The sequence below is a fragment of the Artemia franciscana genome, chromosome 16, assembly GCF_032884065.1.
Source record: "Artemia franciscana chromosome 16, ASM3288406v1, whole genome shotgun sequence".
NCBI classification, from domain to species: domain Eukaryota; kingdom Metazoa; phylum Arthropoda; class Branchiopoda; order Anostraca; family Artemiidae; genus Artemia; species Artemia franciscana.
Window position 1 is genome coordinate 10,323,971 of NC_088878.1, and position 21,804 is coordinate 10,345,774.

A 21,804-nucleotide genomic window follows, 5' to 3' on the forward strand; every position below is an offset into this window, starting at 1 on the left:
CATTGTAAAGTATACCAAAGATGGGCCACATAAGCAATATTTTCATCTAGTTTATATTACTCCACATTACATGTTGAATCAACTACTGGCAACCACTAATAGCCCCAGAAAAACTGGCTATGATTATCTAATCACTGATGATAAAGAAGTACCATATGACCGTGCTGACGAAATAATTGCTCGACAATACAAGACTCAATACCCGATACATTTAGTTGTCACTAAAGATGATAAAAACATTGTTTTAATGGAAAATTTGTTTGATGAATAAAAGTTTATTCGTCATATTTACTTCACATCTTTTTAAGTCGTACGGAGAAGCGCCTTCGACTTCTTCATTACTGAACTGACTGTTAATTAAATTAAGATTGCCAGAAAAATACATACGTAATCGTTAAAACACAAAATCAGTTGATTCGTGAGACAATTAGAAGTTTTATGAAAGTGTTAAAATCAGCTTTTAAAGTGTAATAAATCTATAGAATTATGCAGTCTATCTAGCAATTCCATGAAATCCCCAAAGTTGAAAAACAAGAGAATAATAGCCGCCACCCGAAATTCTTTCTCTGTGAAGTGTAGACATGCAAAAAGCATTTGAACAGGGACAAAGTTTCGATCACTGCCAACGCACATAAGATTCCCAAAACAACACGTTCTCTGCTCCAAAAAAGTGATACTGCATAACTCAAAATACCATGAACGTCACCTTGTTACGACATACGAGATACATTTTATTTTACTTTCTGTTATGCTTGACCTAAAAAATGTTGAGTCAAAAATTTTACCGGACAGAGGGTTTATTATTTCACACAATCCCCAGTTACTTCATTAAGTATTAACGCTGTTAATTTTTGTGAACGAATATCTATTTTTATAACCGTTATTTTGGGAAATAGTTCGGTTTTCCATGTAATAATTGAACTATGAACTTTTTACATTAGCATTTCAATTATAGGCTATTAAGGGACGCGGGTTAACGCACATTAAAGTAAGAACTATGAATAATGGTTATGTTTACTAAGATCTCGCATTGTGTCTATCATGGATTTTCGAAAAGAAGTTTTCACTCGGCCGACATTGCCCGAAATAGCCATTATGACGGCAAGATTTAATAGAACTTATTGCACCATTGTGAGCACATGATTTCATTCTTTAATCACAAAACTAGAAATAGAACACACAACAGTTATTGCTGAACACAAGTTTATTATCCCTAAAAACATCCCAAGATTGATTTTGAGGCACACCTTTACATGTTAACAATTTGTCCCGTTATTTAGCGTTAAAACTAATATCATTATAGGCGGTACAGTATTGTTGTTATAAGAAAACTGAATTTGTTTACGAAAACAGGCTCATTTTCTTTTCTTTTTTTCAATTTCTTAATGTGTACGTTCTCATGTGTCTCATCAATAAACAAAACAGCACTTTCAAAAATCATGTTTACATTGAAGTCACGTGCTGCAAGAGTAACAATTGGACAAAGTCCTCTACAACAAACTTCATTAACACAAAATTCATTTTCTTAAAGTTTCAAATCTTAATAATAAGTAGTCTAAGACTGCAAACGTCGTCAATATGATGAACTACCAGCCAACACACGAAACTGACCAGTTCATGGTTAGTATTCATTTTTAGCGATTTCTCAATGTTTACGTCCTCATGGTCACAGCGACTAAGATTACGGAGAAAACATTTCACTGAGCTTAGTTACGATAACAAAGTTCGCCATCATTTATTCTAAATCTGTTATAATCAAATACAAACTTAATTAGGCTATAGGCAGATGCAATTATAATACAAGTTTGTTATAAAGACAGTGTGTTTATGTCTTAAATACCAATTATTTGCTCAAGGCTACAACTTCACCAATCCAATCCAAATACTGCTGATTTCCTTGTTTTATCTAAAAGAAAATGATAAAAACAATATAAATGATAAACAAATATAAAATGATAATATATAAATGATAACAATATAAACAAAATGATGAAAACAATGATAAAAAATAATGAAAACAAAAGTGTAAAACAGGCTGCTTGTGCGTCGGTCAGACTATAAGCGAGGCTATTACATGGCAAGCGCCACGAGTCTATTTCAAACGAGGTGGTTAACCCTCATGACCCCAGGTTTAGGCTTACGCAAGAGCGGATAGCTCCTAAGAAATAATCGCCGAACCCAAATGTTTCCTCTTAGAGCTCTAAAAGCCAAATATAGCCCAAGAGTTAAATGTTGATTTTCGGGGTGACAGCAATAATGTTTTATTATTGAAAGGATATTCTTTGTTAAGGTTTAAGTTCCTTGTGAAATACGATTTAGCCACAATTCTGTAACACCGAAAGGACAAGATACTTGTACTATTATATTCACCAGTTTCAAATCCATCTATTTATTGAGCCAAAATAATGTTATTACTTAGATTTTTTTGAGAATGATGTAAACTTAATTAAAACTTCAACGAATGTCTTTTTTCAATAAATTTCAAGATATTTTTCAATCTAGAACACATACAAAGTATATTTCCAAAGTGCAATTCGGGAGAACGATAAAGCTGAAACCCAAGAATCGTCATGCAACGTGTAATGTCGCATAAATTGTCATGTAACGTTGAAACACCAAACACTACCATTGCAGAATAATAACATAACAAAAACACGCACTTGGCAAATAAATTTTCAATGAAAACTGATATTTGAAAAGTTCTACTGTTTTTATACGTTGCGTCCTTGTATTGTTGTAGCGCATCATAAGCGTTCACAGGTTGAGGGAGTGAAAAATTTTTCACCGAACTTGAGCACTGAAATTTAATGAAACTTGAGATTGGTATGAATGTAAGTAAAAACTAAAATAAAACCAATTTGCGACAACAAAAAAAAGGCGAGGGGGGGGAAGACAGATGTAAACAAGAAATGCACAAAATTAAACAACACCTACACTATGTAGCCACCCCCCCTTACATTTTCAGCATGTGTGTATTTTAACCTAATTTAGTAAAAAAAAAAAACTAAAACACAATCAATATTAATTTTAGAACATTAAACCTAGTAAATGAATTAAATGAACAACGAAAGATACTTTTTCTTTCTCGCTCGGGCAGAAACTCGAGTTTTTCCTCTAATCAATATCTCATACTCTTAAATTCTAATAATAATAATTTATTTCTAACCTCTACATACATGAAATGCATTTAGAAGAGTGCAAAAATACAGAAAAATAAAATGAAAATGGAAACAATAAACAAGACAAAACTCACTAAAAGACAAATAACGTCTCAGCTACATAAGCAACATAATTAAGTGGAAAATTGACAATATTTTCTCAACGCTTACGGAACCTGTCCACAAGCTGGTACTTTGAAGAAATATCAAACACGCCAAATATACTCGGAATGTACTGAGTCCAAGGCAGTTATTGCAGAGGGTATTTGCAAAATTAGAAGAATAGAGATTTAAACGCTCAGATATAGTGAAAAGACTCCACAAAGGGACCAAGAAGAAGACATGTGGTGCGAAAAAAGCGTTGTGAAGCCTGTCCAGGGTTATTTTATTAAACTGGCCTTTAACCCGAGCAAGCAACCAGAACGATTTTCTAAGGTTTTATTTCAACGTTGAGATAACAAGTTTTTCATTAGTCTTAACACCTGATCTCAACCGGAGACCTAGATAATTCAGGGAAGAGGATGCAGAAATAGTCTTTGGGCCAACATTGATAGTAACAGAAGTTTGTTGAGACGAACCAGAGACGAGAAGCTCAGTTTTAGAGCAGGCAACTTGAAGCCTAATCTCATCGAGACCAGAGCAAACTGTATAAACTACATTTTGAAGAACCTGGAGATCATCTGATAATAGAATGATATCTTCTGCGTAACTGAGGTGGCTAACATAAACATAGGGCTCAATTAGAAAAGGACGTATATTTTTAATAACGGTTTGGATGACATTATTGAAAAGAGCTGGACACAAAGCCTTGCTTCACACCTTTCAAAACAGTGATGGATTTTTTCAGTTGGCTACCGAGCCGAACCCGTATGGACACATTACCATACCAATTTCATAAGAGACAGCAGAGAAAAGGTTTTATTCCACTTTCCAATAGAGAAAAATAGCATGTTAATGGATAATGGAATCAAAAGCCTTTAAAATATCGATTGAACAAACATACAGGGTCTTTTCAGCATCTTATAGCGGTCTAAATAGCCAAAAAGTTGCTTTTGCGCTTTGCACACCCAAGCCTTCGCGAAATCCAAACTGGTTGTCCTCATGATCGCACTTTGTGTTTATTTCTTGCAAGATCAGCTTTTCAAAAAGCTTACCAGTCGCTCAGCGAATAGTAATTAGTCTGTACCATTCACAAACCTTCGGGTTTTCGCCCTTCCTTAAGAAACAGGTAACATGACCTTCCGAAAGAGCAGTTGGAATATATTGCTAAGAAATACAAGTATGAAATAATAGTGACAAATATTGTATAAGAAGAGGGGTAGCGTATAGGAGGCGCTCAGTTTGCACTCCATCGTATCCTGGGGCTTTACAAGGCTTCATTAGACGAATTCGGGTCTAGACAGCTGAAGGTGAAAAAACGACAAAGGTCCTCCGGTGGTCAAGTTTTGAGATATGGTGGAGGACAGCACATTTACAGGTAGTTTCAACCAGAGAAGGATCATCAAAGAAAAGCAAATAAAAATGTCTTTCCCAAGAAGCGACATAAATAGGTTTCGATTGCGAAACTCTCCTCCAAAACTGTTGGGGATTATTTTCTATCTCCCGTGTTGTCGCTTGAACTTGTCTTTTTTCCAACGACGGAGAATTTTTCGGAACTCACATTTGGTTGACTTAACAATTGAAAAAATAACATCCGAGTGAGGAGGATCACAGTCGGCCCAAATTCGAAAGCAACTTATGACGATGCTTGGTATCTTGCAATTCATCATCTTCTTTTCAGCTATGTTTCTGTGTCCTTATTTTGACCCTAGTCAAAGGTAAAGATACAGGAAAGGCCTTAAGAGCATGCGCCAAATCTGCTAGAAAGCAATCAAGGTCTAGTGGGTTCCCTTTCAGTTAAGGTAACAGATGGTGGAAAGGGATTTTAATTTTCGTCAGCAAAAAATCAAGCGTGAAGTAAAGAACGATAAATATATGTGATCCCATACTTTTGTAAACCAACAGAGTTTTGTCTTATTTTGTGAAGGGGATATGTATAAATGTTGAACTGGAGGTATAGATGGTCACTTAATAGGATGTCATCTGAAAGAGTAATAACGATAGATTTAAGTTCTAGAAGATCAGACAAGACAAAATTGATGTTTGAGGTTGAGCCAGAGTTATGATTATAAGAGGAAGATTTAGATTTAGGTATGACTGACATGCCAAGCGAAAGTGACGACAGAAACATTCGTGCATGTGTTAGTGAGGAACCATTCAAATCCGTGCTGAAATCACCACAGATGACAAGCCATCTGTTAATAGCTTGAATTTTATGGAGAATCTTTGATAGAGATGCACAAGTTGATGAAAACTTATATTCAAAATTAAGGGTATTGTGATTAGGCAAACGGTAATCAGAAGTATGGATACGATAATTAGTCGCAACACACAACAATACAAAACATCTTAGCTCAACAGCAATATATAAATGTTACTCGAATCTGAAAAAGAAGCGGCAAACTTTTCATTTATCGCAATAGCTAAACCACCCGGAAGGCCTCCCTGTTGTAATATTTGCTGGCCCGAGAAAAAACTGAAAATTAGTCGAACGCAGTAACAATGACACATTATTTTCACTTATAGAAAGCACAATATCACTCAGCAAGAAGCACAATATCAAAATTATTATACACATTTTCAGCAATTTCTAGTTTTTCACGGGCACCATTTATTTTCTGATAATTTCATAGGGCTGTAACATTGTTTCTTTGGCCTCGAGCAGGAAGGAGCTTTTTTATTTCTACACAAATCAAGCTCCTACTTCTGCGGGTTTTTCCACAGTTTGCACGTTTTATGTCTGCTTGGCACGTATGATCCTTATTACTATGAAGACCCGCATATCTACTACACTTGGTCGGGTTTGAACACTCCCGAGTATAATGATTGAATCCTTGGCAGTTAATACACTGCTTGAGTTTTTTGATCAGTTTAGTGACACGAAGCAATATTCGGTCTTCACTCCAAACTTCAATGCCTGATCACGGTCAGCATTTGTTTTAAAGTTCAACTGCACAACTCTTGAATTTCCAAAGCGTGTCGCAGAAATTAAACTTTAGACAGCCAAAGAGATTTGAGAAACATCAAAATCCGTGTCCATTTTAATAATACCGGCGTACTCGGTTCTTATAATCTTAGCCTGAATTTTCATACTATTAGGTATTGCAGCCACTGCAGAATCTTTATCAACCACGTGGACTACAAGCCCATTTTGGCGACTAACAATATGTTTCATCATGTCAGCAAAGCCTACATTTTTCACAAAATCACTGATTTGTAGGGTTTTGCATATTAATATTGTTTAATATTAATTATATTAATATTTTTAATATTATATTAATATAATATTAATTATAATATAATATATATTAATATATTATAATAATATATATTAATAATATATTAATAATATATATTATAAATATAATATATATTAATATAATATTAATTATATTAATTATATTAATATTATATTAATATTAATTATATTGTTTAATATTAATAATAATTAATATTAATATGTGAAAGCACCACAGTAACAGAGGAGAATTGCCCAGCGGGTAGAAAATTAAGCATCCGGACGCATTCGTTGAGGCAACTATTGTAGCATTTTTTTTTCTAATAATATTAATAATTTGTTTCTACTCGCTTTGCGTACATGAAAGTAATAAATGTGATGCTCTCACACTTATTATACTCTTATAATCATATATATATTATATTATTATAATCTTATGATCATGTAATCATTACATAAACTCTTGTAGCTCGTGCTCTAGTTTGAGTCATTCGTCAAATGCACATAATTCCTCTTTTCAATATTTTCATTATTAAATCTTCGCTCTTCATTCCATTAAGCTTTTTCTTTGCATGGGGTAACACCACGACGCTTGATAAAATTTACCTACCTTTTATTCTATACCGGTAAAAAAAGATAAGTTGAAGGCTCGCCGAAAATATATTCGGTCTTATGAATCAGTGATATCAATTTGCGTAAATTTAAAAGGATGCAAAATGTTTTGTTTTTTAATTTAGGGGGAATTAATTTTCAACAAAAATGCCGAAAGGATCTTTTCACTGAAAATGCCCCCAAAAAAGTAATTTGCAAAATCTAAAAGGGCAAAAAATCTAGAAGACACATGATCTTCCCTGATCCACTCCATAATTGACACCACTGAATAAATTGGTATTCAATGCCACTGTATATATATCCTTCAAACTTTCGGCAAATAAAATTGATGAAGTTTTAAACTTATGGGCTTATCGGTCTGCATAGCATTACTTCAGGAAAGTTTTGGAGGAAACATAAAACCAGTTTGTAATTTCTTACAAAAAATTTCTGCACCAACAAAATCTTTCTATAATTTCGAGGATTTCTAAGGAATCTATATAACAACTATAAGAAAAGAAATTAACCATTACTACCTATAATTCCCCGCCGTGTAAAAATCCAAAATACCTTCATTATACGTCTAAGGTGGTTACGACACGTTTTACGAATAAAGGATGATAGATGGCGTAAAATCAAGCTTTTCAGCAACTTAGCTGAAAAACAAAACAGGAAAAACAAAAACGAAAACAGGATGTCGAAAAACAAAAGCGGAATCAAAAGAAAAGTAGACCGTAAAATGGAGATGAATTAAAAATGATCTAAATGAGGCATACATTTCCTGCAAGGCAGCATAAAATGATGCTCTGAACAGTGTGATAGAAAACGATCTTTCGTGGCAGTGTTAGCCTCAGGCGGCTGTACACTGACGAGTTGTTAGCAGTAGTAGTAACTTGGAATTTTGACTTAAAAGGAGAATCGATTGATTAAATTCAATAACATCAATTAAATCTAATCAAATTTAATGACGTTAAATAAATGTTTATGGTCAACGACTGCAAATTTTGAGTAACCGAAACACAAAAATATGACCACTTTATTTTTCCACGGTATTTGCTTCTCTATATATAATGGGAGAAAACTGGTTTATCATATAATGCATATTTATCATCGCGAAAAAAAGAATATAAGCTACACAATTGAGAAACTAAGGTTATTCTAAACATTAAAAAAACAGGTTGGTTATCTAAAAATTATTAGAAATCCTAGAAAGAACCACGGTGAGTGAGAGATTTTGGTGAAAGGGCACGGGCCCGTAGTCACTTCTCCTGCTCTCTGTGTCTGCAGACAACTGTCTGCAAATATGATTCATGATATTATTTTTAGATGTTTACTTCATTTTGAAACTGCGGGAGAGAATTCCCTTTCCGGAGATTTTTTTAAAAAGAATTATTTCCTTTCCCCTATATGCATTGCAAAAATTTCTACTCACCTCAGTTGAAATAACTTCACACACTTCATAAGGATGATTCTTTTTAACAAAATCTGTCAGCTCGAGAACCCTGGACGTCCTTGTCTTTATTATCTAAAAAAAATGATAATAGTACATCGTAACAATGGCGGCATTAGAAGCACTTCCCTGTGAAACAAGTGAACTTTACAACAATCTGACAGTTGTAATTTGCACCAAAAGGGCAAGATCGTCCCATCTAATAGTCTCAGATCCATCTCTTAACCAAACCAGAACTATGGTATCACTTACTGTTTTCTTAAAGAACAATCTAAACTTTCTCCAAAAATAGGAAAGTTTTTCTATTTTCTCATAAAAAAATTTTATTCGGTAGATGGAATAAGCTGAATTTCAACTAGCGAATGAGAACAAAATTGGCCTCTTGCTTCCAAACGTTAATTTGAACGCAAATTTTAATATAATAAAAACGTTAACGATTTTTTAGGTGAGCTGGTAAAAAAATCGCATAACAAAAGTATGCTCAGATAAACCTTAAAAATAACAATTGAAATGATGGTTTATACATTCTAAAAGGAGTCGGATCCAGTTTGGTCGGATCTACAGTTAATGGAACAGGTAGATAATGGAATGCATTGAAATGTGAATATTTACTTTTTAAAGTTGCCAATCGCGCTATCTTCATGCTTGCTATACTTTTACGTTACCTAGTATGTCTCTCATTAAACGAGTTGGTACTTCTATATTAGAATCAGTTGGCGGCATCCAGCGAAAATTTGTTTGTGATAAACTTAAAGCTGGTTATGAGACAATGGTTACAAACCGTGGTCATTTAGTAGGCAAGGTGTCACTAAACTTCGCAGTAGTTATTCTGAGTACACGACGAGTATGCTTAAACAAATGATTGTTACTTACTGTAAGTTTTTACTATATTTGCCACCGTACAAAATGAACCCTTTAAGGGTCCTTCTGGCGCAAAAGCAATTTTGTCTTGCTCCCTTGTCTTATTAAACTTTTTTGTCCGTGATTTTTTTTTTTAGATTGGTTGTTTTTTTGTGTATTACTCTACTATTTACATGTATTTTGTAAAGTGGGTTAAAATAAATTATGAATATTAGAATGAAAAGTTATTTTGAAAAAATTCCGTCAGCTTTGAAAAATAGAACGTCCATGTTCTTATAACCTAAATTATCAATAACAGGAACTGCAAAATATTTGACAATGAGAAGAACATAAAATCGGAATATATAGCGATGCCTGATAGGTATATAGTCTTACTGTAATAATGAACTTACTGACCGTTTGTTAGAATATGGAGAAAAAATAAATATACGCAAATACAGCAGGGACGCCAATTCAGGGAAATGTGGAGGAGGGGACAATTTTTCTTCGAAATCTAAGAGAAGAAATTTTTCACTGGAAACGCTAAAAATGTATTTTCCAACGAAAATACCAAAGAAAACTTTTTGAGAACCTAGGGGACGATTGGTCTTCTGCTGCCCCTGGTATTGTCGCTAAAGTTAAACTTTATTTCGGCCAAAATTAATTTTGACGGTTTTTCATAGTAAAAACTATCGATTATCAGTGAAAAAGATATGAAATAAGTTATATAATAAAATTTGCAAGATATTCAAGAATAAGAAGAACATTAGTTTTCCCTTAGCAGAGATATATTGTTTATTTTTCTAACACACATTGTCTTTAATAACAAAGATTAAATTTAAAGCTGCTTAACCAGTAACGATGGGGACTCATAGCAGCTAGCCCATACGGCGGAACTGAACTGCAAAGGGACCCATTAACACGTATTAGTAATGGTAGTAGAAATAATGCATTAACACAACATTCATACCACTTTTTCTTCCTTTCCAGATTCATTTTCATTTTCAGACACCAATCAGGGAAGAGAGAAGGGGAGGTCCTGACCCCAACTTCACCTTCCCATACTAACCCTGGTTCATCAAATTCATTAGCCAAAGAAACCTTATTTTGGCTCATAACATTCATCAGCTTCATTAGGCGAGGAGTATGGAATACTGATTTGCATTTATATTCAAATCAGTATCCAAGGGGAAAAAGCTATGTTATCTAACATTACATAAAAAAAAATCCTGCGACTGCTTAGTTTTCGGATTTTACTCTCTACCAAAGGTACTACCAATATACTGTTCGTGGAGCTTACGTTAGAGGCATTTTGCACTTTTAGTTTGGCTTGGTAATACTAAACTGTCTATGACTCAAGTAGCTTTTGATTCCTTAAACTACATGAATCCCACCCTTCTTTAATTTCCTACCTTTTTTAGGGCTACTTTACAAATAATACTGTACAAAATAATAACTATTTTCTCCCTGATATAAATACAAACTTCACTACTTTCTTTTTAGTTGCATTCACCTTTCGCATTATTTGCTTTGAAACCGCTACGAAAGCCTGCTTTGACTTCAAGCAACGCGGGCAAACTTAACACTGAAAAATTGTGTTAAGGGTGAGATGGATACAGAGTCAGTAAGTTAAAAACCTCCGTATTCCACAACCACTTTTGGAACCAGAGATTTATGTTTAGATTAACACCCATTGCTGGAGCTTCACAAGGAGAAATCCTTAGATTACTCCAAGCTGCAATTTAAGGTAATTACCTTTCTTAAATTGTTTTTCTTTTTTTTTGAAATTTCCTTCCAAAAAAGGAAGGTCTTAATGGTGTATTTGTATAAAATATCATCAGATAACAGAGATTTTAAATCTCATTTGACACGCTTGCTACAAGAATAGAAGAAACTGGTAAGACTAAGAACTCAAGTTGGAATAGAACTCAAGTTAACTCAAGACTAAGAATAGTCAAGGAATAGAACTCAAGTTAACTCAAGACTAAGAATAGTCAAGGCTTAAATAAGAAGAAAGAAAACAGTCACCGCCATCTAGCACTCCCTAAGAAAATCTTTTCGCTATGCTTTTACGCTTCTTTTATCACAGGTGTTTCTACTTTTTAAGTTCTTTTGATTGTTATTCCACTGATTCAGAACAACTGATTCCACTGAATCATTACATTTGATACTGAATCAGCACAATCCTCACCTTCGAGCGTCCTGATTCAATCAATTCCGGACAAACATCAATCATATACACGGCTAAAAACACCAACATATACTTAAAAAAAAGTTTGTCTAAAATATCTCAGAATAATCAATGAGTTATAAAGGAGGCTTCATATTTCTATCCCGACCCCCCGTGTGTGAACTCAAGTTAAAGTGTATGCACTTAGAGATGAAAAAAAACAGAGACTATTAGATGAAGTGTGACATCGTGATAAAAAGAAATAATTCAAATTGTAAATTTTCAATGAAACTTGAAGGTTTGAAGTATAAGACTCACCATTAAGACTTCATTGTCTTCATTTATCTCTCCCTTCCATTCATAAATTGATGTTATTTTTGGGACAATGTTGACACAAGCTGCTAGTTTTTCTTTCACTAGTCCACTAGAAAATAACATTATTTTTAGGAATGATTTAACAAGGCTATTCCGTAGCACAAGCTACTTAAAAGAGTCTCAAATGGTCTATGATCGGTAGGCTCGAAATAATAAACCATTTAAAAACAAGTCTACATTCAAACAGAGCGTAAGTAAACCAGAGTAATAGGGCTTCTTAGTCAGTTTTAAATATCATTCACAGTAAATATCAAGTTATTATAAAAGTTTTAAAAACAAACTAAAATTAAATAAATTTTAAAAGATTAATTCTAATGTAATAGACGTTGAGGTTTCGGATCATTAATACGATTGTGCATAGTATCTACATTCATGATTGAGCCCATGAAACTTGATTATGAGATATGGGGATGAGAGGCTTGGTGGAATGTTTCAGTAACAAGCTTTCAGTGTAATTGGCGTAAAGACCTGTAGCATACAGTGGTTTTCTCAATAAGACACAAAACAGAAACTTAAAAAAGATGAATCTAAATTCCAGACCAAAATACAACAAGAACTAAGAGCTCATATGGCACTTGTGACGAGGTCGGAAGAGCTATTATGTTATGAGCAAAATTCTAAGAATCAATAGATTGCTTTAAAAGGAAAATCAGAGGCTTAATGCCGTTCCAGATTTAAAATAAGAGCTCTGAGTCACTAGGTCCTTCTAAATATCAAAATTCATTACGATCCGATCACCCACTCGTAAGTTAAAAATACCTCAATTTTTCTAATTTTTCCTCTCCCTTCAGCCCCCCAGATGGTCGAATCCGGGAAACCAACTTTATCACGTCAATTTGTGCAGCTCCCTGACACGCCTACCAATTTTTATTGTCCTAGCACGTCCAGAAGCACCAAACTCGCCAAAACACTGAACCCTAGAACCTAACTCCACCAAAGAGAGCGGATCCAGTCCGGTTACGTCAATCACGTATCTACGACATTTATGAGCGTTTTCCAAGATTTTCAGTTTCCCCCTCTAGCTCCCCACAATGTCAAAAGATCTGGTCGGGATTTGAAATAAGAACTTTGAGACATGAGTTCCTTCTAAATATTAAATTTCCTTCAATTCTGGTCATCCGTTCTTAAGTTAAAAATACCTAAATTTTTCTGATTTTTCCAAATTTGCTGGTTTTTTTCCATAACCCCCAGCTCCCTCAAGAGAACGGATCCGTACCAATTATGTCAATATCGTATCTATAGCTTGCGCTTATTCTTCCCATCAAGTTTCATCTCGATCTCTCCACTCTAAGGGTTTTCCAAGATTTCCGGTTTCCAAGATTTCTGTTTCCTCCCTCTAACCCTGTATGTCCCCGGAGTCGATTCGAATTGAAAATGAAGCATCTGAGACATAAGATTCTTCTATATATCAAGTTTCATTGAGATCCGATCACCCATTCATAAGATACCTCGATTTTCACGTTTTCCAAGAATTCCGGTTTCCCCATCTAACTCCCTTCAATGACACCGGATCTGGTCGAGATTTAAAATTAGAGTTCTAAAGCACAAGATCCTTGTAGATATCAACTTTCATTAAGATCTGATCACCCGTTCAAAAAGTTACAAATCCCTCATTTTTTCTAATTTTTACGAATTACCCCCCCCCCCCCCAACTCCACCCAAAAGAGCGGATCAGGTCCGGTTATGTCAGTCACCTATATTGGACTTGTGCTTATTCTTTCTACCAAGTTTCATCCTGACCTCTCCGCTTTAAGCGTTTTCCAAGATTTCCGCCCCCCCCCCCCCCTAATGACACTGGATTCGGTCAGCATTTAAAATAAGAGATCCGAGTTTCGAGGTCCTTCTAAATATGAAATTTCATTAAGATACGATCACTGTTTCATATTAAAAAAATACCTCATTTTTTTAATTTTTAGAATTAAACCCCATCCGAACTCCCCCAAAGAGAGCAGATCCGTTCCGGTTATGTCAATCACGTATCAAGGACTTCTTCTTATTTTTCCCACCAAGTTTCATCCCGATCCCACCATTATAAGCGTTTTCCAAGATTTTAAATTCCCACCCCCAACTCCCCCCAATGTCACCGGATCCAGTCGGGATTTAAAATTAGAGCTCTGAGACACGATATTCTTCCAAACTTCAAATTTCATTAAGATCCGATCACTTCTTCGTAAGTTAAAAATACATCTTTTTTTTCAGAATTAACCCCCCCCCCCTCCAACTCCCCCAAACAGAGCAGATCCGTTCCGGTTATATCAATCACGTATCAAGGACTTCTGCTTATTTTTCCCACAAAGTTTTATCCCGATCCCACCATTCTAAGCGTTTTCCAAGATTTTAGGTTCCCACACCCAACTCTCCCCAATGTCACCGGATCTGGTCGGGCTTTCAAATAAGAGCTCTGAGACACGATATCCTTCTAAAAATCAAATTTCATTAAGATCCCATCACCCGTTCGTAAATAAAAATACTTCATTTTTTCTATTTTTTCCGAATTAACCGACCCCCTACTCCCTCCCAGATGAACAAACCGCGAAAACGACTATTTCTAATTTAATATCTGGTCCGGTCCCTAATACGCCTGCCAAATTTCATCGTCCTAGCTTACCTGGAAGTGCCTAAAGTAGCAAAACCGGGACAGACAGACAGACCGACAAAATTTGCGATCGCTATATGTCACTTGGCTAAAAACAAGTACCATAAAAACGATCAAGAGCACATAAAGGCTTTAAAAAACGCAAAGAAAAAATGGAATCTAGTTTTTCTTTTTTTTTATCATCTAGAGCGAGACGATCACTTAACTTAAGAATTATTTTCGCAAAAAAAAATCAAATGAACTTCTAAAGAAGATCAACGTGCTAGGCAATACAAACTAATAAACGTTAGCATACACAAATTTCAATGGCAGTCTTAAGTTGCGTTTCTTAAAAATGATAATTTATGAATGTGATAAGTTCAACGGTTTAAAAAATCGATGAGCCACATGAACACCAAAAAGAGAAAAATTGTTTATAAGGATTTTAAAAAAGGAATAAAATTTTACTTCACAAGTCACACCGAATCACCGGAGGCAAAAAGGGATCTTCGCTTAGTCAAACCTCTTTGCTTCTGTCTTGGTTCTTTTAAGTTAAAGAATCTCACTTATCCGTCCAGAATACTAGTGTTTTAAATACAAAAGCTTGGCATTTAATTTTATGGCTCTCCAATTGGTCAGGATAACTGTTAATAGAAATTTCTGAGTTTGGTTTCGCACAGAAAAATCACAGAAAAGAATACAGAAAAATCAAATCAATATTTTTTCCTGACACCAATTTTCGAACTCAAATACATTATTTCAGCTACTCCAATCCTATTCTCAAACAAAGTTGAAAGGGTAAGGAGGATAATGATAGCATCAAAAATAAAAATTTATCATTAATAAGAAAATGCCTTTATAAAGCCTTTAAAACCTGGCTCCAAATTACTTTTGTTCATTACAAATACAAGTTAATGCTTACTACGGCTTACTATATTTAAAAGAACGCATTTTACTTGATTTGCAATACAATAAAAAAGTTCATATTCAGCAATCAGTTCTTTTGATAACACAACCGACACAGCCCATCAAATAAGACACAAGCCCGTATTCCGTTACAGAGCCTATCCCCGCAAGAACCAGCTTCTTCCCAATAACAGGAAAGTTTTTTCCATCCTTGACTCAGTTGTCCCTTCCGTCCATGGTGGTCGTCTTGGTATATCTTTCTTCGTAATAGCGGTGATGTGCCTTCTGTATGTATCGCAGTCTTCTGTTAGATGAAGAATCTCCAAGAAGCGGTTAGGCACGAAGTTGTCCTACCATCTCTTTGAGCAACAACCAGGAGGGCAAGAACCTTGAATTTGGCCTTTGAAAATGGTTTTTGGAAGACTGGAACGAATCATCAGTTGGATGTGACCAAGCGAACGATGTTACTGAGGCTGGATCTTGCTGGGGATAGCTGTTAGAATTTAAGGCATTCGAAGAGTTCAATATTTGAATTTGTACCAAGGAAGGCAATTCGGCGTCGACAATAAGTATCAAAAGCTGCGAGTCAACGCTGGTCATCCACCTTTAGCGTCTAAGTTTCACATGAGGTGATTGCGATGGGGGTGATTAAAGTAGAAAAATTTTGTTTCTTAAGCCACAGAGAGAGACCCTTGCTATGTCATATGGGCATAGGGGCTTCTAAGCCTGAACTTGCAACTACAAGCCGCCTTATGAAATTTCAACTCGCTTATGAAATTAACTTGTTGTGCTAATATGCTATTGAAAACATGTCATTGGCGTTTTTTTCATGAGTAGGTATTGAATAAGAACAAATTATTCGAAATACTTTCTGAGAAGACTTCACAAATTTCACTTTCAGTTAGTTTTGCCATAACTAATTTACATGGCAATGTCGCTTCATTATGCTTGATAAAATTTATCGTTCGGGAGCTTGAAGGGTAAGTACAGAGTCAACATATGTCGGTTTATACTGTCAACATAAACCAAAAATAAAAAAAGATAAAATTTTTGTTACAGCATACTATTTAAACTATATAAATGGATTTGCTATTAAGGCCGTGATTATGTGAACTTGAAAACATCGAGCTTCAAAATTGAAGTTAGGTTAGCCTTCTGTCTTTTAATTCTCTAGAGACCGTTGGTTGTCAAAACTTCAAATAGTACCAATTATCAAGTCTTGTGAGAGGTTTTGATAGACAGCTTCCTTTGGCGAGACAGTAATATATTTGGCTGGGTCTTGCAAAGCTTGGTTACCGACCAAGGGAGAAGAGAAAATGAGCAAAAGAGCACTATCATTCTCAAATACAAAATGCACATGTATATAAAACTGGGACGGCATGCACAGAGTGCATTTGAAAATTTATTGTTTTTTCCACTTTTTTTCCTAGGGATAGGCTAATTAAAATACCTCAGTTGATTAATTCGAAACTAAACACCAAACTTAGTTGAAAGCTTTCTTCGAGGATTCTCAGAAAACCAAAGTTTTCTTACGAATTGAATTGAAAAAAAAAATAACTGAAAGTAAGGAGTGACATTAAAACTTAAAACGAACAGAAATTACTTCGTATATGAAAGGGACTGCTTCCTCGTGAACGCCCCGCTCTTTACGCTAAAGTTTTTTACTGTTTTAAAAAATAGAGTTAAGAGAAAGAGTCGGACTTTAGCGTGAAGAGCGGGGCGCTGATGAGGAAGCAGCCCCTTTTCATTTTTGAAGTAATTTCTGTTCGTTTTATGTTTTAATGTCACTCCTTACTTTAAGTTAAAAAACACTTGTTTTTATTTAATTTAATTTCTGAACGTTTTTGAATCAATGCATGTTTTGATTTATGCTCTCCGCAGATGAATAATTGAAACGAAATTTGCGTTTGTTTTTTTTTTTGGCTAAATGGTTTTCCCATAGTTTTGATCGAATGATCTTGAGGAAAAAAAAGAAGCGCGGATGGAGGTCTAGTTGCCCTCCGATTTTTTGGTTACTTAAAAAGGCAACAAGAACTTTTATTGTTTTATGAATGTTTTTATTAGTAAAATTATTAGTAAAAATAAATTTTATTAGATAAAGATATACGCAACTTACAAATTAGCTTACGTAAAGAAACTTCTGTATTCTCATATTTTTATTACATATATGAGGGGGTTCACCCCCTCGTCAGTACCTCACTCTTCACGCTAAAGCTTAAGTTTTGTCCCAGTTTCTTAAGAATGACCCCTGAATAACAAAAGCCGTAGAATAAATAGTTGAAATTTCTAAAAAAAAATTTTAGAAATTTCTAAAAAGTAATAATTTCTGTTCCTTTTAACAGAAATTATTCTGGAATATTTACAGGAAAATAATAACAGGAATATTCTGTTCCTTTCAGTTGAAAAACTTTGTCATATTTATTTTTTCATTGTTTTTTTTTAAATAATGCTAGAAAATCCTGCGCTCCCTTCATGGAAATTTTCTTCCCCCATGGCAAATTCCTCCATGAAAAGTTCCCCCTACATATCCCCCTCTTCTCAATCCCTGCCCCCAACCAAATGAAAACGCCCCAGAAAAAGTCTATACACTTCGCAATAACCATTACTAAATGTAAGCACTGGTCAGTGTTAGTAACTTGTAGCCCCTCCCACGGGGACTGTGGGGGAGTAGGTCATCCCAAAACGCATAGTTGTAAGGATTTTCAACTACGCTGAATAAAATGGCTATCTCAGAATTTTGATCCGGTGACTTTGGGAAAATAATTAGCGTACGACGGGGGCCTAGGTGCCCTCCGATTTTTTTGGTCAATTAAAAAGGGCACTAGAACTTTTCATTTCCGTTAGAATGAACCTTCTCGCAACATTCTAGGACCACTGGGTCGATACGATCACCCCTGGAAAAAAAACAACAAAAAAAAACAAATAAACACGCATCCGTGATCTGCCTTCTGACAAAAAACACAAAATTCCACATTTTTAAACAGTTCGTGGTAACGATCTGTAGTAAGGAGCGACCAGGCTCAATAGTAACCAAAACTCTAAAAAAAATGGAATTTTGATACCAGTAGTTATATCAAAAGAATGGCATTTTAATGCTGATTTTAAATATATAAGTTTCATCAAGATTAGTCTTACCGATCAAAAGTTACGAGCCTGAAAAAATTTGCCTCATTTTAGAAAATAGGGGGAAACACCCCCTAAAAGTCATACGATCTTAACAAAAATCACATATCAGATTCAGCGTATCAGAGAACCTTGTTGTGGAAGTTTCAAGCCCCAATCTATAAAAACGTGGAATTTCGCATTTTTTGCCAGAAGACAAATCACGGATGCGTGTTTATTTTTTTTTTCCCAGGGGTGATCGTATCGACTCAGAGGTCCCATAATGTCGCGAAAGGGCTCATTCTAGCGAAAATGATAATTTCTAGTACCCCGTTTAAGTGACCAAAAATTGGAGGGCACCTAGGCCCCCTCCCACGGTCATTTTCCCCCAAAGTCACCGGATCATAATTCTGAGATAGCCATTTTATTCACCGTAGTCAAAAAATCCAATAACTATCTCTTTGGGGACGACTTATTCCCCCGCAGTCCCCGTGGGAGGGGCTGCAAGTTACAATCTTTGACCTGTGTGTACATATAGTAATGGTTACTAAGAAGTGTACAGACGTTTTCAGGGGGATTTTTTTTGGTTTGGGGGGATATTTGACGGGGGAGGGTTACCGGGGAGAATTTTTCAATGGACGAACTTCTCATGGGGGAAGAGACTTTCAATGGAGGGGGTGCAGGATTTTCTAGCATTATTTAAAAAAAACAATGAAAAAATAAACATGAAAAGTTTTTTTTCTACTGAAAGTAAGAAGCAGCATTAAAACTTAAAACGAACAAAAATTATTACGCATCTGAGGGGTCTACCACCTCGTAATACCTCGCTCTTTACGCTAAAGCATTTTTAGTAATTTCAACTATTTATTCTACGGCCTTTGTGATTCAGGGGTCATTCTTAAGGAATTGGGAAAAAATTTAAGCTTTAATATCAAGAGCGAGGTATCGACGAGGGGTGAACCCCCTCATATACGCAATAAAAACATACGAATATTGAAGTTCGCTATGTAATTTAATTCGTAAGTCACGTATATTTTTTACTTATGAAAACGTTCGTAAAAAGTTAAAAGTTATAGTTGCCTTTTTAAGTAATCAAAAAATAGGAGGGCAACTAGGTCTCCTCCCTCACTCCTTTTTTCTTAAAATCTTCCGATTAAAGCTGTGAAAAAGCCATTTAGCCCCAAAAAATAAATATACAAATTTCGTTTTAATTATTTACATGTAGAGAGCCAAGATCAAACCATGCATTAATTCAAAGACGTCTAGAAATTAAACAAAAATAAACAAGTTTTTTTAAATGAAAGTAAGGAGCGACATTAAAACTTAAAACGAACAGAAATTACTCCGTATATGAAAGGGGCTTTTCCTCCTCGACGCCCCGCTCTTTACGCTAAAGTTTGACTCTTTCTCTTAACTCTACATTTTAAAACAGTAAAAAACCTTAGCGTAAAGAGCGGTTACATTTTCCTGAAAAGAAACGTCACGAATATTTATTTATTCTTTTATAGAATTTTCTTCAAATTTGAAGGCATAATTTTAAAAGATTTTCCCTTTTTAGTTTTCTTCCTTCCTATTCTAAACTACCACACATATTCCTGTGCTATAATTTTTTTTAGCAGTAGCGTTAATAGGAGCCATGAAGCTCATAAACTTCCAATCTCCTTAAGAAGCAGGTTTTTTATATGCAGATAAGTTGTCAAAATTCCTTTGATTAAATTTCTTCAAACCATTGGCATGAGTTACTCTTTATTTCCCGTTCGTTGTCATAAGCTGCTGGAAAAATTTTAAAAATTAGCTTCTTTCGTTTGCTCATTACGAATAATTATCCTAATTCATTATGAGCCCCTCAATAAGTGAAAGTTTTCCGTTGTCACAAAGTACTCAAAAAGGGATAATTACCTCTAAAAAAAGGATAACCATTTTGTGGAGAGGGGAAGGGGACGGTGGGGTCATAAACTTTTCAGAGAATTATTAAAAAAAAATACTGATCTAGACGAATCTACTAGTCCATCCATTTCTGTATAGTGAAGATGATATGAGTATAATCTTTTAATTCCGATCAAAATAGTTCTCTAATAAGAGGGGAGTGGTCACCTCCTAAGTATCAAAACTGTATGCTTAGTACTAAAATATCCTTCCAAGTGAAGGATGACTATAGGGTAGATATGCTTCTACATTGATCTAAAAGACCCTCGAGAAAACTAGGAGAATTTACATTTAAAGTCTACTTTTTCAGGGTTCAGACACCCTCTCCCCTTACAAAAGTATCCACTGATAGCCCCTCCTCCCGGTAATTAGACTGAAACTAATCAGCACTGTACGACTGTTAATATTACTGAATATAAGGTGAATAATAACCATTATTCTGCATGGGCTATTAAGCACTTCGTAGTAACAACTTGTAAGCACAGAGCACCTCATTCGAATGGTAACCAAAATTCTAAGAAACAGAATTTTGATAAAAATATACACATCAAAAGGACTTAAGTTCTACCTTGATTCTAAACATGTTAAACTCATTAACGTTAAAATTACCCATCGAAATTTTTATTATAAAAAGTTTGCACTGTTTTATATAAAAGGAGAGAAACACGACCAAAAAAGGGTAGTAATCTTGATCAAAACTGATTAATAGAAAATCCAAACTATCTAAACTGGATGTTCCCAGTACCTATGTGCAAAAACACGAGATCTTACATTTTCTACAAGAATGTCCAAGGTTACCTGGGATATACAAGGATTTAAAGCAGTTCAGGTGTTTTAAGATTAGAAAAAGAAAAAAAGAAAACTGCTTACCGCGACAACTCCTTCGCCACATCTTCCGATGGAGCTGTGACATACGCAACAGAATATTGACTAGGAGAAGGTTGAAAACTTGAGGCTTCAGCCATTGTTGATCTTAAAGCCCTCTGAATTTTGACAAGATTTGACCTCAGATATGGATAAATGAAAGGCATGCAAGAAATAAGTCCAAATAGCAAAATTTGAGTCTTAAAAGAAAGTGGCCTTGCAACACTTTTAGCATTTATAGTAATACCACGTGCCATCCATTTCAAGTTCATTGCAAAATTCATTTTTCATATCTTTAAAATAAAACTACACAGCAATAAAAATGACCGCAATACTACAAGGAAAATATTTTACACTCAGCTGAATTGTAAAAAAATGATCAAGCTATCAGTTTTTGGAAATAACTTCAATAATAAAATAAATAATTCTAAATTGTAACTCAAAAGCAAGTGATTGTAATAATTTTGACTATTTGCGAAATATGTGAAATACAATTAATTAACTGAAGGA

The 21,804-nt window shown here is 34.9% G+C and overlaps 1 protein-coding gene across 1 annotated transcript; it reads right to left on the bottom strand.

Annotated features, from left to right (window-relative positions):
- Nucleotides 1-1,186: 1,186 nt before the first annotated feature.
- Nucleotides 1,187-21,800, bottom strand: LOC136037056 (protein CutA homolog). The gene is made up of 4 exons (XM_065719490.1): nucleotides 21,301-21,800; nucleotides 11,865-11,970; nucleotides 8,519-8,611; nucleotides 1,187-1,906 (listed from the first exon to the last, which is right to left on the bottom strand). The coding sequence occupies exons 1-4, from the start codon at nucleotides 21,576-21,578 to the stop codon at nucleotides 1,844-1,846; spliced, it is 540 nt and encodes a 179-aa protein (XP_065575562.1). The 5' UTR covers nucleotides 21,579-21,800; the 3' UTR covers nucleotides 1,187-1,843.
- Nucleotides 21,801-21,804: the final 4 nt, after the last annotated feature.

Bases quoted from the DNA above. Each gene is read 5' to 3' on its own strand.
- LOC136037056 (XM_065719490.1), bottom strand. From the start codon at position 21,578: ATGAATTTTGCAATGAACTTGAAATGGATGGCACGTGGTATTACTATA. The intron at 11,971-21,300 runs GTAAGCAGTTTT...GTTATTTTCTAG, and splicing joins GTGGCGAAGGAGTTGTCGCG to TGGACTAGTGAAAGAAAAAC. The intron at 1,907-8,518 runs GTGAGTAGAAAT...ATTTTCTTTTAG, and splicing joins GTGAAGTTATTTCAACTGAG to ATAAAACAAGGAAATCAGCA.